The sequence below is a fragment of the Fringilla coelebs genome, assembly GCF_963513975.1.
Source record: "Fringilla coelebs genome assembly, chromosome: 12".
In the NCBI taxonomy this organism is placed as follows: Eukaryota; Metazoa; Chordata; class Aves; order Passeriformes; family Fringillidae; genus Fringilla; species Fringilla coelebs.
Genome location: NC_140038.1, coordinates 10561814 through 10577797, shown reverse-complemented (window position 1 = coordinate 10577797; position 15984 = coordinate 10561814). Strand labels below are relative to the sequence as shown.

The window sequence follows — 15984 nt, the reverse complement described above, 5'->3', positions numbered from 1 at the left end:
ATTCTCATAATGAAAATACTTTGTGTGGATGGAGGGGTTCTTTAATTAACTAAATAGCTCTGGATTTAGACATACAACACTGCTGCTCCTGCCTTTTTTTTTAAGCCCCAAATCTCTTCCTTTAATTCAAGTAAAAAGTCCTCTGTGGCTTGGCTCTGGTTGCCGTCCTAACATCACCTCTTCCAAATGTGCACTCCTGCAGATTTTTCTTTATGGAGAGTATTTAAATACAGGCCTTCTGGAGCAGCAGTGCAGCAATCTTCCAGCTCTGTTTTGCTGGGTGGGCAGAAGAACTGCAGCTTTGTTTCTGACTTTTTTGTGCTGTTGGCAGCACGGTGAGCTGCCTATCAATTAGCAAGCATTGGAATATAAAGTGTCAGTTGAGTTACTGCCTTCTGTACGTGTGCTGTGAGCACAGAGCTGCACTGCCAAATGCCCAGGTCACCTCTCCTGGTAGTGGGGTCAATTTCAGAGCTAGCAGTGCGTCTGACTAATTGAAACAGAGGATGTTCATTGCATAATTGAAGATAGTTTAAAAGTTACTTTAAAAACTTTAGAAAAGCTGAGTAGGGAGGTTCTTGGATGTTGATATATGACATGTTTATTTTAAAAAATAAAGTTACATGATCTAATAGTGCAAGGGTCAATTGGATGCTTCTATCCAAATGGCAGCAGAGCAATAGAGCCCTATTGCATATAACTTCTGTCCTAGTACCAGCTATAAATAACCTGTCTTTAATCTGCAAAAATGAATATTGATTGTTTTATCACTTTTTGAGCCATCCTGCACTGGAAAGGCATATGAGGGACTGCAAAAGGAAAATTGCACCCTGCCTTGATAGTTGTCTCGAAACTGGTTTAGTAGAAGCCTGATACCTAGAGGCTTGGCGTCCTCATGCTTTTCTCTCCTTCCTAAGAGGGCTGTGTATGAATCTCACGGGGAAAAATGTAAAGTTTTCATTATTTTTCTTTATTTTGCTGTATTAGTTGTGGTTTTGGGGGAAAGCAGACTCGTAGTGCCTCTGTTAAGGGAGATGCTATAGCAAGACAGAAATCCTTCGTGGTATCTAGAGCTGACAGCAATGGCAAAGATTTGTAGATGCTCGTGGGGAGAAGACCCAGATCGGCCGTGACATTAAGAGCGCAGAACATCTGAGCCGAAGCGGCACCTTCGGAGAGAGGAACTGCCTCCGCCGCGCCCGCCTGTTGCCTTCCAACTGTTTGTTTCTCTGCCGTGAGGGACGTTTAGTGACGGGCCAGTTGAACGGGGCGCACCCGGCCGCTTCCCCGCCCGTCGCTGCTGGAGCTCCGCACACCGACAGCCCCGGGGACAGCGCTCGTTCGGCGGGGCCCCGCTGGGCCTCCGCTCCCGCTGCTCTGGCTGCCGCAGGGGCCACCGGGGCGGGCAGAACCGCGGCCGCGCTCCCGTCGGTGCACACCGCTCCACCTGCCGCCTTTCCGGGCTGCGTGTGACCCAACCGTGATCGACACCGCTGAACCCCTCGGGCCAGCGGGCACGGCGGCAGCGCCGTGCCTCAAGGCCGACAGGCGAGGCGGTGAGGTGAGCGAGCGCATGTCGCGCGGGCCGCCCCGCCGGGCACAGGGCCGGCCGCACGGCTGAGCGCAGCCGGCACCGACACCCGGGCGCTGCGCTGCGCTACTCCACCCCACCCCACCCCGTCCCGTCCCGTCCCGTCCCGTCCCGTCCCGTCCCGTCCCGTCCCGTCCCGCCCCCGTCCCCGAGGGCCGCCCGGAGCCGCCCCTGGCGGGCGGAGCTGCCGCCGCGCCGCCCCTCCCTGCCCTCCGCGCCGGGTTACATGGCGGCGGCTGCGGCAGCGGCAACTGCGGCGAGCCGGGCGGGCGCCGGGCGAGGGCCGGTGGTGGGGCCGCGGGGCTCGGCCGTGTGAGCAGCGCACCCCCGATGAGCCTGGGAAGGCCCGTGAGTGAGAGGGGCGGGGGTCTCGGGGGGTCTCGGCCGCCGCACGCGCGGGCCCGGCCTCGCCGCACAAAGGCGCTTTGTTCCCTCCGTCCCGCCCGGCGGCGGCGGCAGCGGCGCCCCCGGCCCGGCCCGTTCCGTTCCGTTCCCCCCGCTCCCTCCGCCCGGGCTCGGCCCGGCCCCTCCGCACTGCGGCGGCCGCGGGGCCGAGCGGGGCGAGCGGGCGCTGACCAGGCGGGCGGGGGCGGCCGCGCGGGGGGCGCTGCCGGCGGCTGCGGCGCCGGGCCCGGGGCCGCCTGTGCCGGGGGCGGCGGGCGCGGCCTGAAGGGCGTTTGAAGGTAGGGCTGCTCCGCGGCACGGCGGGAGCGGGTCCCTCGGCCCGGGCGGCCGGAGCAGCGGCGCAGGCGGGCGAGGCTGCTCGGCCCGGGGGCGGCGGGAGGAAGGATGTCCTTTGCCGGGGGGGCCCGGCCTCCGCCGCCCGCGGAAGTTTTGCTGCTGCGTTCGGCGCGGTTCTGCGAGCCGAACCAGGCAGGGCACAGGTACCGCTCGCTGCTGCTGCCCGCAGGCTCCGGGAACCTTTTGTGGGAAAAGTGACTTAATGCTCTTAATAAGTAGCTTGAAACACCCGACGGAAATGGCTGGAAGAGAGAATGCCCGAGTTTTGGGATGTGGGGGAACAGGTACCCTTGCCTAGGCAGGCAGGATGCTCTCGCTTGGCGCCTGTAGGATGTGTCTCTTTTTCTGGCTAATTCAGTGCCGTTTGGGATCAGCCTGACAATGGCTGTTAATTGTGTTGTGGAAAAAGAAACGGCGGTCGCAGTGTTGTCTTATGGCCAGTGCTGTTGCCAGCAAGCTTTTTATATAGATATGTGTGTGTATATAAAAACAACGTCGTCACAGCATGTTGTGTTAACAAACCAGTTACAAATTCCGGAAAGCAGTGGCTTAAAATAGAGGTGCATTTTGGTTTGGCAATTGCATTCAGAAAATGTGTGCTCTAAAGCTAAAATGGGAACTTTCATTTCAGCCCTTTGCTCAAGCTCAGTCCTTGCTTGTGTTCTTGTTATCTCGAATTCACTCTTGACTGGTTACCTGTTCAGTGGAACAGCAGATGGTAGCGGGTCTGCAGAGGTACAGAAGGCTGTGGTTAGCTGATGGTGGGCTTCTTTGGGGGCTTTTCATTATTATTATCTAAAGGAGAGCCAAACCATTTTAAAACACGATACAAAAAAGTACACTGGGTTCTCGTGTGTTTTTACAGATCCTTCAGAAGATTTATAAACTAATAGTAACATCTGCTTAGTGCCAGCACCGAGTTCCCTAAACAGTGTGGGGAGCAAGTAGGAGGCTTTAGAAAGCAGCAGTTTCGTGAGTTGGACGATGACTCACTCTGCCTACTGACTGCAACGTGGCTGATCTAAAAAAAAAGTTCTGTGCCCCGTATATTTTAGTCAAAGGGATAGTACTTAGCAGATTGTATAATATATCATTAGTCATTCTCGGTCTTTCTCCTGTGAGTAATAATTTGATCATTATATGGTCAGCATAATCAAATTAACCGTTATCTTTTAGTCTTATTTGTATTTCTGACAAAGTAAACATCTCATACCTGACTATTTCTGTGTACATCCTGTTTCCTGAAAACTGCGATAAATCCACGTGCAGGAGTTGAGCATGGTTTGAAGGGGCTGCTTGCGCAATGCCTGAAGCCAGTAAAATGTGGTGATCATCGCAGGGATGATCTCAAAGCCTTGCTGTGGGTCACTTCGGTTACCCTCTCCCAAGAACTGACCCATTTTAAAACCATAGTTATAAACCACTTAAGAAACCGGTATCTTTGTGTTTCACTCTTTAAACTTTGTGTGAAGAAGGAGGGAAAGTACCACTTCTAAAAAACCTGGACATGGTGGCAAGGTGACAGCCTAGATGGAAATGTCAGTGCCTGCGTCAATAGCCTGTTCAGCACAAATTGGGATGATAAACCCAACCCCCTTTCTTATATAGTAGTTCTTTATATGTTTCAAGTGGTTAGAACTTGGGATTAAGTAATTTGTTCACAGATAGGAAGCTTGGAGCAGGATCTGGTCAAATAAAGGCTGCACCAGGTTGGTTGCTTATGTTGTTAGCATTTGTTTTCTTAGCTAAATCAGTCTGGTTGTGAAGATCATTGCAGGCTCTCTGAAAACATTGTAATTAGTGGACACCTGGTGGAAGGATAAGTATAAACTGATGATTAAAAATGTGTAATTTCAGAGATACAGAATGAAAATTGTAGGGCTCCTACTTCAGGAGTTGGCCATGGTTCCCCTTCTCCCTGAAGCAGTCCTTTTGTTGCTGCATTCATTCATGACAGTAGGGGGTAAGATCTGAGTTATGGTAAAGAGATGGTAGATCCTAATCTTTGCTGCTGATGGGCATAGTTTTGAATCTGTTCCTGGGCTGTTTAATGGAACTAGCTAAAAGAGAGTTTCCAGATGTGTCATGCAGCTGGTGCAAACAGTTTCAGTATTGCTGCATGTTGAAGACATCAGCAGTGTGAAACAATAAGCCTAATTATGAGGCAGAATACAACTGGTTGTAGATGGTCCCAAGGATGTAAAATACACCTTAATGCAGGGTAATTGAACAGAGGCCTTGGACCTCAAGTTAATGTGCTATTTGAAATATTGGTACAAATTTTAATTTCTGTAACAAGTGGTGGGATGTTGGAGTGAAAGGTGAATAGGGAGATGTGAACTGTTGTACAGGCAGCAGCTCAGAATGAGTGAACCTGAAAGTAGTACATGTGAGTGAGAAAATACTTTCAAGTTCAAAAATGTTAAAAATCAAGAGGCTAGACATCTGGGTTTTGCAATTGTGAACAGAGTTGGATAGTCACTGATGCTGTCCTCTTTAGGATAAATTTTAATTTTGTTCTTTAAATAAATTCATAGGTAATTTAAAAGGGGTCCTCACTCTAGTGTCTTAATATTGCTAAAAAATCAAGATAGTTTGGGGAAGAGTAGTAGTGTTACCTCATTGTGTTTGTACTGAGACTATAATAACTTTTGTAAAGCACTGTTTAAGATTAGGACTCTTGCCAAAGCACAAAGAAAGGAATTGTAAGGCAATCTTAAGTTCTGTTTGCTGAGTAGAGAAAGCTCTGAAGATCACCCTTGTGGCTGTGTATGCCACATCAGTAGAGGGCAGCTCAATGCTTTTCAGTTCAGAAATACTTCATTTGGTGATCTCTATTTAAAAAGAAAAACTGAGCAGAGAATAGTATGTGTTTCCTTCTTCCCTGTGTTTGTCACGTTCTGCCCACATACCTGGCGGCAGGTGGTGTGTGGCAGGAGGGAGCCAGGCTGGGCATTGGGGCTGTGTTTTGATGACAGTCAGGCTTGAGCCAAAGGAAGGGTAATATTTAAATGTGTTGAAAGTCGTGTTTCTCATTGTCAGTGTGCCTTTCTTTCTTTTTTTTTTCTTTTTCTCTTTACAATTCTGATTGCTTTAGTGAATTGAGGCCATTATTTAAAATATGTTAATAACCTGTCAGCTGCTCTTGCTGGTGTCAGGAGTGAGGAGGCTTGTTTTGCTTCCTCCCAGTTGTCCCCCTGAAAGGCTAGCACTGTTTTAAAGGAAAACATTCATATAATAATTTCTGAAGTGCTGAGATTGTGTGGTGACCTTTACATTTAGGGAAGAGCTGAAATGTGTTAATCTGAGATTGAACAGGAGGCACTTAGTGGTTTGATGTGACCTATACATGTTGGGGAAGAACATTCAAGTGACTTGCAGTGGAATTGCCCAAAGCTTACCACACTGTGTAACATACACCTCTGACTCTTCCCGTTGTGGCATTTTTGAGCTTTTAAAAGAAGTGAAGATGTTGTACAAAAATGCACCATGTGGTCTTTATGACTACATTCTGCTGTTGCTGACGGGAACTTATTGAGAAAATTGCCAGTTTGGTTTCTCATAATAGTAGGTGAATTCATTACACTATTAAAAAATAAATGATGTCTGAAAGAGCCCATATGTTAGGGGAAATCGTTGTAGAACATATTAGTTACTCTGTAAAATGTACTTGCTGCTAGTTTTTCTTTGTAATCTAGGTTGGATAAGTATAGAAATAATTGATAAAGCAATATGTCTGATATGTAGGAATTACCCCTATGATTCCTGTAACACTGAGTCTGTAGAGGCAAGGTTATTATTTCAGGTGTTGGTAAACTTTATCCAAAATCACAAGGATTAAAGCTTTACAAGTGCATTGGATGTGTGTTGTATATTCAGCAAATGCTGGGAGTGTACAAGCAATCCTTTTCGTGTGACCAGTACCTAGTTACCTCTTATTATGGTGAAATAGTTAAACCTGATTTTGTCTTCAAATAAAAGTTCAGTGAAAAGAAGGATTTCAAAATTTGCTGACAGATGCTATGTGTTGCTTCTGGCTTGTCTCTTAACAAAGCAAGTTTGCTTTGTTAGTCTCTATATTAAGACTAGGGAGGATTTCTTGTTTTGTGCCATAAATTTAATAGATGGCATCAAAAATGTTCACAATATATGTTTTAGAAATGGTGGTTGGTCATTATTGCTTTCCTCCACAAGTGTGAAAGGTACATATAATTTCTAATTGGTTTAGCTTTTTTATGATTTTTTTTTTTTGGTAACTGGACAGAAAGTAAGTTGTATATTTAGGATAACTCAGTGAGTTGGGGGAGGAGAAAAACTTGTATCTGCTGGGGTACTGATGTATTTTTCTCTGCTTTTCAGGTTGCCACGGAGTAAAATGGATGGTAGCTTTGATTGTGATTGTGGTGAGCTGGAGCCACCTGATCATTAACAGAAGGCATCTTTTGTAAATCAAGAGCTGCCAGTTTCCCATTAAACTAGACTGTAAACAAAGAAGAGAAAAAGGAGGAAGAAGGAAAGAAAAAAATAGTGCTTACCAGCACCATAGAATGACGCTGCTCAGGACCAGTCCAACACTGAATGTATCTGCACTGTGAGGAGGAGGATGTTAATAGAAGCCTATTATGTGCATATTTATTCACATTTTTGTTAAATGTTAACCAGATTAGCACAGTAGAGCTGAGTGCATAGTATGTCATTTCATTCCGTTTGAGTTTCTTGTGAGTATTTTCTTTAATGTCTGCAGAAATGCTGCACCTTTCTTGAACTATGAATGCTGCAATCTTTCGATCTTATGCTCGGTTTGAGTTCTAGAGCTTACAGGCTCTAAATTCAAGGGGACACAACAGGCCTGGCTGGCTCATAATGAAATGAGAGTGTCAAGAAACCATCTTGCAGTCAAAGCCAAGTGTTTCTTCTCCCTTTCTCTAAGACCTTTCCTTCAGATACCAGTGGAAGTGTCTCCGTGTGTTTACAGAAGCTTAGTAGTTTGAGGAAAAAAGTAAAGAATTTTAAAATGGCAGAAAAATTTGAAAGTCTCATGAACATTCATGGTTTTGATCTGGGCTCTCGGTATATGGACTTAAAACCACTGGGCTGTGGTGGAAACGGCTTAGTTTTTTCTGCTGTCGATAATGACTGTGACAAAAGAGTAGCTGTCAAGAAAATTGTCCTTACAGATCCCCAGAGTGTTAAGCATGCTCTACGTGAGATCAAAATTATTAGAAGACTTGACCACGACAACATTGTCAAAGTATTTGAAATTCTTGGTCCCAGTGGAAGCCAGTTAACAGATGACGTGGGCTCCCTGACAGAATTGAACTGTGTTTACATTGTCCAGGAATACATGGAGACAGATCTGGCTAATTTGCTAGAGCAAGGCCCTTTACTGGAAGATCATGCCAGACTTTTCATGTACCAGCTGCTACGTGGGCTCAAGTATATTCACTCTGCAAATGTTCTGCATAGAGATCTCAAACCAGCTAATCTTTTCATTAATACTGAAGACTTGGTGCTGAAGATTGGTGACTTTGGTCTTGCACGAATCATGGATCCTCATTATTCCCACAAGGTATGCAGAGAGTGGGAATATCTAAGAGACGCTTTGACAACTGTTCCTTCTTGAAATAGCATCTTTCTCCCTTTTGCACAGGTAGATAGGCTGTGGAAGGCCTCCTTAGCATGCTTTGTCGCAGACAGGATTACTGCAAGCATAAAATATTTTTTTTTTTACTAAATGGGTTCAGAAAAGCAAAGGTTTTAACAGTGAAGACAGAACCTGAGATTAAGAGCAACATTTAGATAAATTTAATTATGGAAGCCTTAGATAAGATTATAAGCAGTGCATTCATAGTGCAAGTGTGGCTACTTTGGGGGATTGGTTTAGAGATATTGTCCTCCTGGTCTTGGTGTTTCACAAGAGAGTCCAGTATCATGTCTGCATTTTTTTTGGCATCTGGGAATGAGAGAGTTTTGCTGCAGTACTTCAATTGACTAATAAATAGAGTAATATTTGTATATGGTTGCTGTTCACTCACAAAAATGTTTGCAAAGGTAGAAAGAAAGTTCAGTAGTGTGCACACAATATAATCCCTGGGACTATGAGACTAAAAAAATCTTGTTAGTAGTGCATTAAAAAATAAATTAAAAAACATAAGTCTTCAAAATCTAATAAAATGTTTTAATTAATTTCATTAGGGCCATCTTTCGGAAGGATTGGTTACTAAATGGTACAGATCGCCCCGGCTTTTGCTTTCTCCTAACAACTACACTAAAGCCATTGACATGTGGGCTGCAGGCTGCATCTTTGCTGAAATGCTGACTGGGAAAACCCTCTTTGCAGGTGGGTAGAATAAAATCAGTGGTATATTCATAAAAGGAGTGGTACTGCTTAATTATCTTCCTCAGGAAAAATTAGGTCTTGTGGCTAACATCAGTAGTTACTGACTATCAGGATATGCTATATTAATGTGCACTTATAAACTATAAATTGATGTATCTGTAAAGCAGAAGACATTTCAATTTCATTACGTATTGGTGTGTATTTAGATAAATATCACAATTCATTGTAGAAGTAATGCATGGTAAATATGTCTGTAATTGTGTTCAGCTAAATTTATTGGTTGCTTAAGAAGTGTTCTGGTACATGTGTGAATTGGTGCATCCAGGGAGTATTTGAAGATTATGAATACCTTGAGTATCATATGCATAAAGTTGTTTTTTTTAACGTAGTCAGCCTAATCACTTCCTGCTTCTCTATATTTTAAATTATTAAGCCCCAGGGGCATAGATTTAAAGGTGTAAAATTTAGTGCGATACAGCAAGAGAATGTGCAACCTTCAACTGTTTCAAGTAAGATAGGACGCAATGCTCTGGTCTCATTGGGTGCATTTATATTAGAGCTTTGGTTAGGATCAGGTGGAAATTTTTGGAGCCAATCTCTTGATGGCCATCCTGTACTGTGTTGCTGACCTAGCTCAGAGCACAAACTAGAGCATTTTAGGTAAAGTGAAACTGTTATTTGCACTATAGGAGATCACCACCTGCTGACAAGCACTCAGTCCATGGGAGCAGTTGAGCAAACTGCAGAAACACCTCTGAAATGCTTATTTTTGTGCACCCTGGGGCCTCAGCAGCAGCTGTCTCATTCAGGCTCACTCTTGGATTTGCTCCTGTTGGCCTGAATTATAGGAGTAATACAGATAAAGCCTCTGAGAGCTAAGCTTGCATTTCAAAGTTCACATTCCTTTAGACACAAGGACTGTGGACTGAAAGTACACCTCTGCAGTCATTCTTAGCTTTGCATAAAAAGGCAATGGAATTGAGAGTTTCTTGCCATTAAGAACTGTCAATTGAGAGCATTATTTGGTATAAATCAGTGATTAATACGTGCAGAGGCTTCTCTTAACATGCAGTGAGTTTTTCACTCTTTGAGTTACTAACTACTGGAGTAATATCCCCAGAGTATTAAATGCTTGGCTGATACAAGATTTATTAGGTTCCCATTGGAAGAAAGTCTGCAGATTTCATCATTCAGCATAGATTGATCACAAGTGTCAGCATTTTGGGTTTTTCTTCTTTGAATATCATTGGTATTTGTCACAATTTTTTATTGGCCCAATTGCTGCGCAGAGTTAGAATTCTCTTTAAAAACTTGGTCTTAGTCACCAAAATCCTGAATTTGTAGGGTTGTTTATATGCCTTAATTGCATTGAGTAGATACTTAGAAAAATATTTTAGATGTAGATGTGCCCCTCTGAAAATTTAGCACTGCCATGGTTTTCTAATCTAAAGAAAAATGAATTTCTTGACGTCATGCATTTGGAAAGGGAAGATGGTTGGAGATATGATAATTATTCTGCCCTGAGACTCTGAATAAAGTTCTTCTGCAGAGTTGTTTGGAGGGTTTGATTTGGTTAATTGCAGCTTCCTGTCTGCTTCTGAACCATCCCTTAGGAATCCTGCAGTTCAGAAAGCTGATGAGAATAGGAAGGAAGAGTACAGATTAATATTGCAGAATACCTGGAACAAGTGAGGGAAAGGAAGTTGAGGCAGTGGAATTCAGTAGCTTTTCCAAACAACTTCTCTACTTCTTTGTTCTAAATGAATATTTTGCAATGGTTATTTCCCTGATAGTGGACAGAAAGCTGATTAATTTTTAGGATGGCACTTATTACACAGTAGAATCTATTTTCCAGCAAATTACAAGCAATATAATATCTGATAGATCATATTAAGTAATTTGTTGAAATCTGAAGTAGAACAAAACAACTCTTTCAGTCCAGTAAAGGCATTAACACAAAGCAGTACTGATTCATTTGGGGAACTCTGTCAGATTTTCTGCAGTGACTTTGCCTCAGCTTTTCAAGTCACCTGGCAGGTGTGTGATAGGATGTCCAGTGCAGTCTGCTGTGCTGTGCAGGCACTGAAGTGAGCTGAGAAGTTTGGAGATGGTAGAGTCTCCATTGCTGGCCCCATTTATTTTTATATTTGTTGTCACATAGATCAGTATTGCTTGTGATTGCCCAGAGCTGCTTGGTGAAGGAAAGAAACATTGGCATGCAAATAATCCTATATAATTTCATCTGCTAGTTGAATCTCTAGGATCCTACATCCTCCTTGGAGCTGAACAACGAGCTGAAGTTGGCAGGTTGTATTTCTGGGTACTCCAGTACTGAATATAGATGCTGTTCATTATTCAAAATTGACCTGCTGTATAGGCCCTTATTGTTCTTACCCAGGGAAACTTCAGATAGTGCTAAAAGAGTACTGTAATTTCAATCATAATAGAGTACTTTTTTTCAAAAAGAGCATCACTCTATGTAACCAACAGGTGATTTTTGTCTTGCACTTGACAGTTAATGCAGGATTTCAGACTAGAATATTAATACAAATGGTTGGGGCCTGCAAAATGTCTTTCTGAGCTAAACTACTACTGTTTTTATTAATAAGGGGCATATAATTCAAAGTGAGGTCAAATACTGTATTAATTAGGTGGATCAGTTGAATGGGGAGGGTAGCAGTACACTGTATAATAAAAAGGGTATTGCTGTAGAGTACCTCATCCATGGTGAAAACACCCTTACAAAAGCTTAATGTTAGGTCCCTTTATCTGTGAGTAGCAGCTCTGTAATTCTTGATGTGCCACAGCATTTCTTGAGAGCTCTTCAGATTTATTGTCATTTAAATTCAGAACTTCAGCCTCTCCTCTGTTGCAGGAGATGATAATCTTTTACTGGAAATAGCTGCTCAGAGTACAAAATTGTGACGTGGCTTTCACATAGAGGGATCAGAAATGTTTAAAGTTGAAATGGCAGCTTGTGTTTTCTTTTGGTGCTCAGGTGCACATGAACTTGAACAGATGCAGTTGATTCTAGAATCAATTCCTGTCGTACATGAGGAGGACCGTCAGGAGCTTCTCAATGTAATTCCAGTTTACATTAGAAACGATATGACTGAGCCACACAAACCTTTAACTCAGTTGCTTCCAGGCATCAGTCCTGAAGGTAAGTAATGAAAAAATCCTTGATTCAATGTTTTGATGTTTCAAAATCATCAAAAAGTGTGCAGCTTTGAGGTGCAGGTGTCTGATTGTTAAAAGCAAGTTTCAGTTAGAAGAATCTGTGTTCTCTGAAGAAGGATTGTCTTCTGTCCTAATAAAAGAAATTTACTTCTGTGATGGCTACTTGGCTATCTTTACAGTAGAATTGTGAATCTCTGCTGGACCTATTTGCATTGGAATTGCTGTTTTGAGACACTGGTCAGTTAATACAAGGGAACATTGGAATGCAGTGAGTACAGAAGGACTGTCTTTCAAATGTTTTTAGAAGAGAGTCCCCCAGCCAACGTGGCTGCAGTGTTTCCTGGTAGCCATTCATGGATACCGATTTAGCTTGAAGCTTTCAGTCTCTTGCTGGTTTTTTATGCTTTAAGTTAAATTATGGTTGATCTTAGATTTGATTTCTCTCTCTTTGTAGTGGCTACAGGATGCATATTTGGCACTGTACTGTCAGTAGCTGGTACTTCACAGGCAGCTACTTTGAAACAACTAAAGGGCTCTAGAGCAAAGCACTGCACCTTAATGTTAGGTTCTAAATGTCAGAAATTTCCCATTTAATGGTAGCTTATATTCTACAGCGCTGGACTTTCTGGAGCAAATTTTGACATTTAGTCCCATGGATCGATTGACAGCAGAAGAAGCTTTGTCCCATCCTTATATGAGCATTTATTCCTTTCCAACGGATGAGCCTATTTCAAGTCATCCTTTTCACATTGAAGATGAGGTTGATGATATTCTGCTAATGGATGAAAGTCACAGCCATATTTATAATTGGGAAAGGTAAATTTATCACTTGCTGTGGTAACATAACTGGATGGTTTTGGGCTTGAAGTGACATTGCTTCATGGGCATTATTTCCTTTTCTGTGTTTCTTCCTCTTGAGTTGACCTGAGAATAACATTTTCTTACTCCTTATAGCAATATCATTGGATTTATAATCCGTTAGATGTGACTTGGATATGCTGATGGATTCCTGACTTGCACTCAGGACTCTAGAATCTAAAGTTAATATTTCCATTATTTTTTTTCTTCCCCAAAATACTTCTCTAAAAATAAACTTTATTTAAGGAGAGTTTTAATTATGATTGTCTTGTCTAATGCTTAATGCACATTGTAGTAAAGAGTTTTCACAGTAGTCATCTTAAGTCAATTAAACACACTTTAGAAAAAGTTCTGCACATGGAGTGAGCTGTTGTACATAATTCTGTTTCTTTTTGCTAGATTAAATTAAAATCCTGGAAGAGGTACCCAGTTGGATTAAGGAAGAGCTTTGTGTTGAATTGTCATTATTTTGTAAGGGAATTTCTAAACTTGACTGTCTTTGTTTTGGGAGCCAGAGGACCTTTTTTAGCTGCTAACACTTAGGAAATTGTTTTACAGATACCATGAAAGTCAGTTTTCAGACCATGACTGGCCTATCCATAATAACTATGAAGCTGATGAAGTTCAGCGTGACCCAAGGGCTCTTTCTGACGTTACTGATGAAGAAGAAGTGCAAGTAGATCCTCGCAAATATTTGGATGGAGATCGGGAAAAGTACCTGGAGGATCCTGCCTTTGACACCCACTTCTCTACTGAGCCTTGCTGGCAGTATTCAGATCACCACGAAAACAAGTATTGTGATCTGGAATGTAGTCACACTTGTAATTACAAAATGAGGTCCTCTTCATACCTAGATAATTTAGTTTGGCGAGACAGTGAAGTTAACCATTACTATGAGCCCAAGCTTATTATAGATCTTTCAAACTGGAAGGAGCAAAGCAAAGAAAAGTCTGACAAGAAAGGCAAGTCTAAATGTGAAAAGAATGGGTTGGTGAAAGCTCAGATAGCACTTGAGGAAGCATCACAGCAACTTGTTGAAAAAGAAAGGGAGAAGAATCAGGGGTTTGACTTTGATTCTTTTATAGCAGAAACCATCCAGCTTAGTTTACAACATGAGTCTACTGATGTTGATAAATTAAATGACTTGAATAGTTCAGTGTCTCAGATAGAGTTGAAAGGAATAATATCGAAGTCAGTGAGCAGAGAGAAGCAGGAGAAAGGAATGGCCAATTTGGCACAGTTAGAAGCTCTGTACCAAACTTCTTGGGACAGTCAGTTTGTCAGTGGTGGGGAGGGGTGCTTCCTCATAGACCAGTTCTGTTGCGAAGTAAGGAAAGATGAACAGGTTGAAAAAGAAAATACTTACACCAGTTATTTGGACAAATTTTTTAGTAAGAAAGAAGATGCTGAAATGCTAGAACCTGAGCCAGTAGAAGAGGGGAAGCTTGGGGAGAAGGAAAGAGAAGAGAGCTTTCTCAGTAACAGTGGGGAACTCCTCTTCAACAAGCAGCTTGAGGCTATAGGTATTCCTCAGTTTCACAGCCCTGTTGGTTCGCCTCTCAAGTCCATCCAGGCCACGCTAACGCCTTCTGCTATGAAATCATCTCCCCAGATTCCCCACAAAACCTACAGCAGCATTCTGAAACATCTAAACTAAAACACTCAGCAGACATTTCTTTTATATTCATGAGATGTGTTTGTCTTTTTTTATTACTAGTGTAAGTAATTTTTTTACTTGAATCAGATGGTGTAATTTTGGTATGGATTTCGTTAGTTTTCTGTTTACCATTGTTTTTACAATCCAGAATTACTTTCTATACATGAGTTAGTTTTGTTTTTAAACTGGCATGTCGTTTGCACACAAAATTAAAGAATAGAGCAAAATAATGCAAAATGCAGGAGGTAACAAAAAAATGCACTAAACCAAGTAAAAAAAACATTCTCTCAGTAAAACAGTGTCCATGTTTTGCAGAAAAAGAACCTTGCCTTGAAATTTACACAGTGAGACTGTACATAATTGCATGAGAATATCTATTTTTCCCGAAACATTTTTTTCATTCATGCGTATTTTAGAGTTTTTTCATACTCTACACATTTCTTAGACACATGATACCAGCAGCAACTGAAATGAATGCAGAATTTGGTACGCATGTGTTATCTACCTCAAGGTAACAGCAGTATGTGGCAAAACATTAACCACCCATAGTGCTTCTCATTATGCACTTCTATTTAGCCAGCATTATTGTAGTAGCTATTCCTATTGAAAATCATTCAATATTTATAAATGTTCTGGTATGCATTCTTTATAGTGAAGTGTTAATATGCAGCACTTTTATTTATTTTAGCAAATAAGTATATTTCTGTAATTATAGAAAGTCAATTTTTGAGTTACTTTTCAGATAAAAGTTTTTGTTTAGCACTATGGTTTTATTGCCTACATAGCTGGATATATATTAACATCGGCTTATTCTGAGGCTATCCAATACATTTTTATTTTTATTTTTTAGTTTTCATTTCAAGTAAAGCACTCACTGTGTATAGGAATTTGTAATTGGAGGTGCTTGATCTCTACAAAAGAAATTAGGAATTGCTTTATTATCAAATGCTCCTAGAAGTCTTAATTGTGTTCATTTTTTAAAAATTTTGTAATGTTAGTTGTGTGCATGGAAATAATTAAGGTACAACATTACTGTAGGTTAAAGTTCTATATGGTGAGACATTTTGTTTTTACTGTATGTTTTTACGAATGATTCCTGTCCCACTCCCAGCCCCCCTCAAAAGCAAGCATGAATAAAATTAGGTTAAATATAGCATGTAGCATCTCGGTCTTTTAAAAATTTGTTTTACCTTCTGATTTTTTGAAATACTGGATGTATCATTGGCTCCCCTGTTTAAAACTAAAAACAAATAAAAACATGGCCAGCAAAAATGGCTGTTTGTGGTGCTTTGTACACACCCTGCCTGATGAAGAGCAGCTGCTCTGCTGCAGCTGGGGCAGTTGTGAGGGTCACTGCCTAACACAGGGTGCTCATGGAAGCATGAGAAGCTCTCCCTGGAAGGGAGGCAGCATCCTGCAAGGAGAGTCCCAAGAGTTTCCTTCTGTCCTGCTGCCTGCAGCCTGGACTGAGGAAAATCCCATGTACTGGTGTGGCTATAAGCACAAATATACAGCAGTGTCCATAACCATTTCTGTCCAAAGCACCAGTTGACTTTGGGAGTAGAAGTGAGCCGAGTTACTGTTTTATCAAAGTTTTAGCCAGATGAGTGTTAAAGG

At 42.1% G+C, this 15984-nt stretch overlaps 1 protein-coding gene across 4 annotated transcripts in view; it reads left to right on the top strand.

Moving 5' to 3' along the window:
- Window positions 1-15639, top strand: part of MAPK6 (mitogen-activated protein kinase 6) — a 28346-nt gene extending 12707 nt beyond the window's left edge. For 3 of the 4 annotated variants that reach the window (XM_084214096.1, XM_084214098.1, XM_084214099.1), the window contains exons 2-6: window positions 6692-7901; window positions 8528-8672; window positions 11671-11835; window positions 12467-12668; window positions 13269-15639. In XM_084214096.1, the coding sequence (XP_084070222.1) occupies window positions 7347-7901; window positions 8528-8672; window positions 11671-11835; window positions 12467-12668; window positions 13269-14367 (2166 nt within the window). In that variant the 5' untranslated portion in view covers window positions 6692-7346 and the 3' untranslated portion in view covers window positions 14368-15639. Of the gene's footprint in view, window positions 1-1797; window positions 1940-6691; window positions 7902-8527; window positions 8673-11670; window positions 11836-12466; window positions 12669-13268 lie in introns of those variants that run through there. The other variant, XM_084214097.1, reaches the window with a different exon arrangement.
- Window positions 15640-15984: the final 345 nt, after the last annotated feature.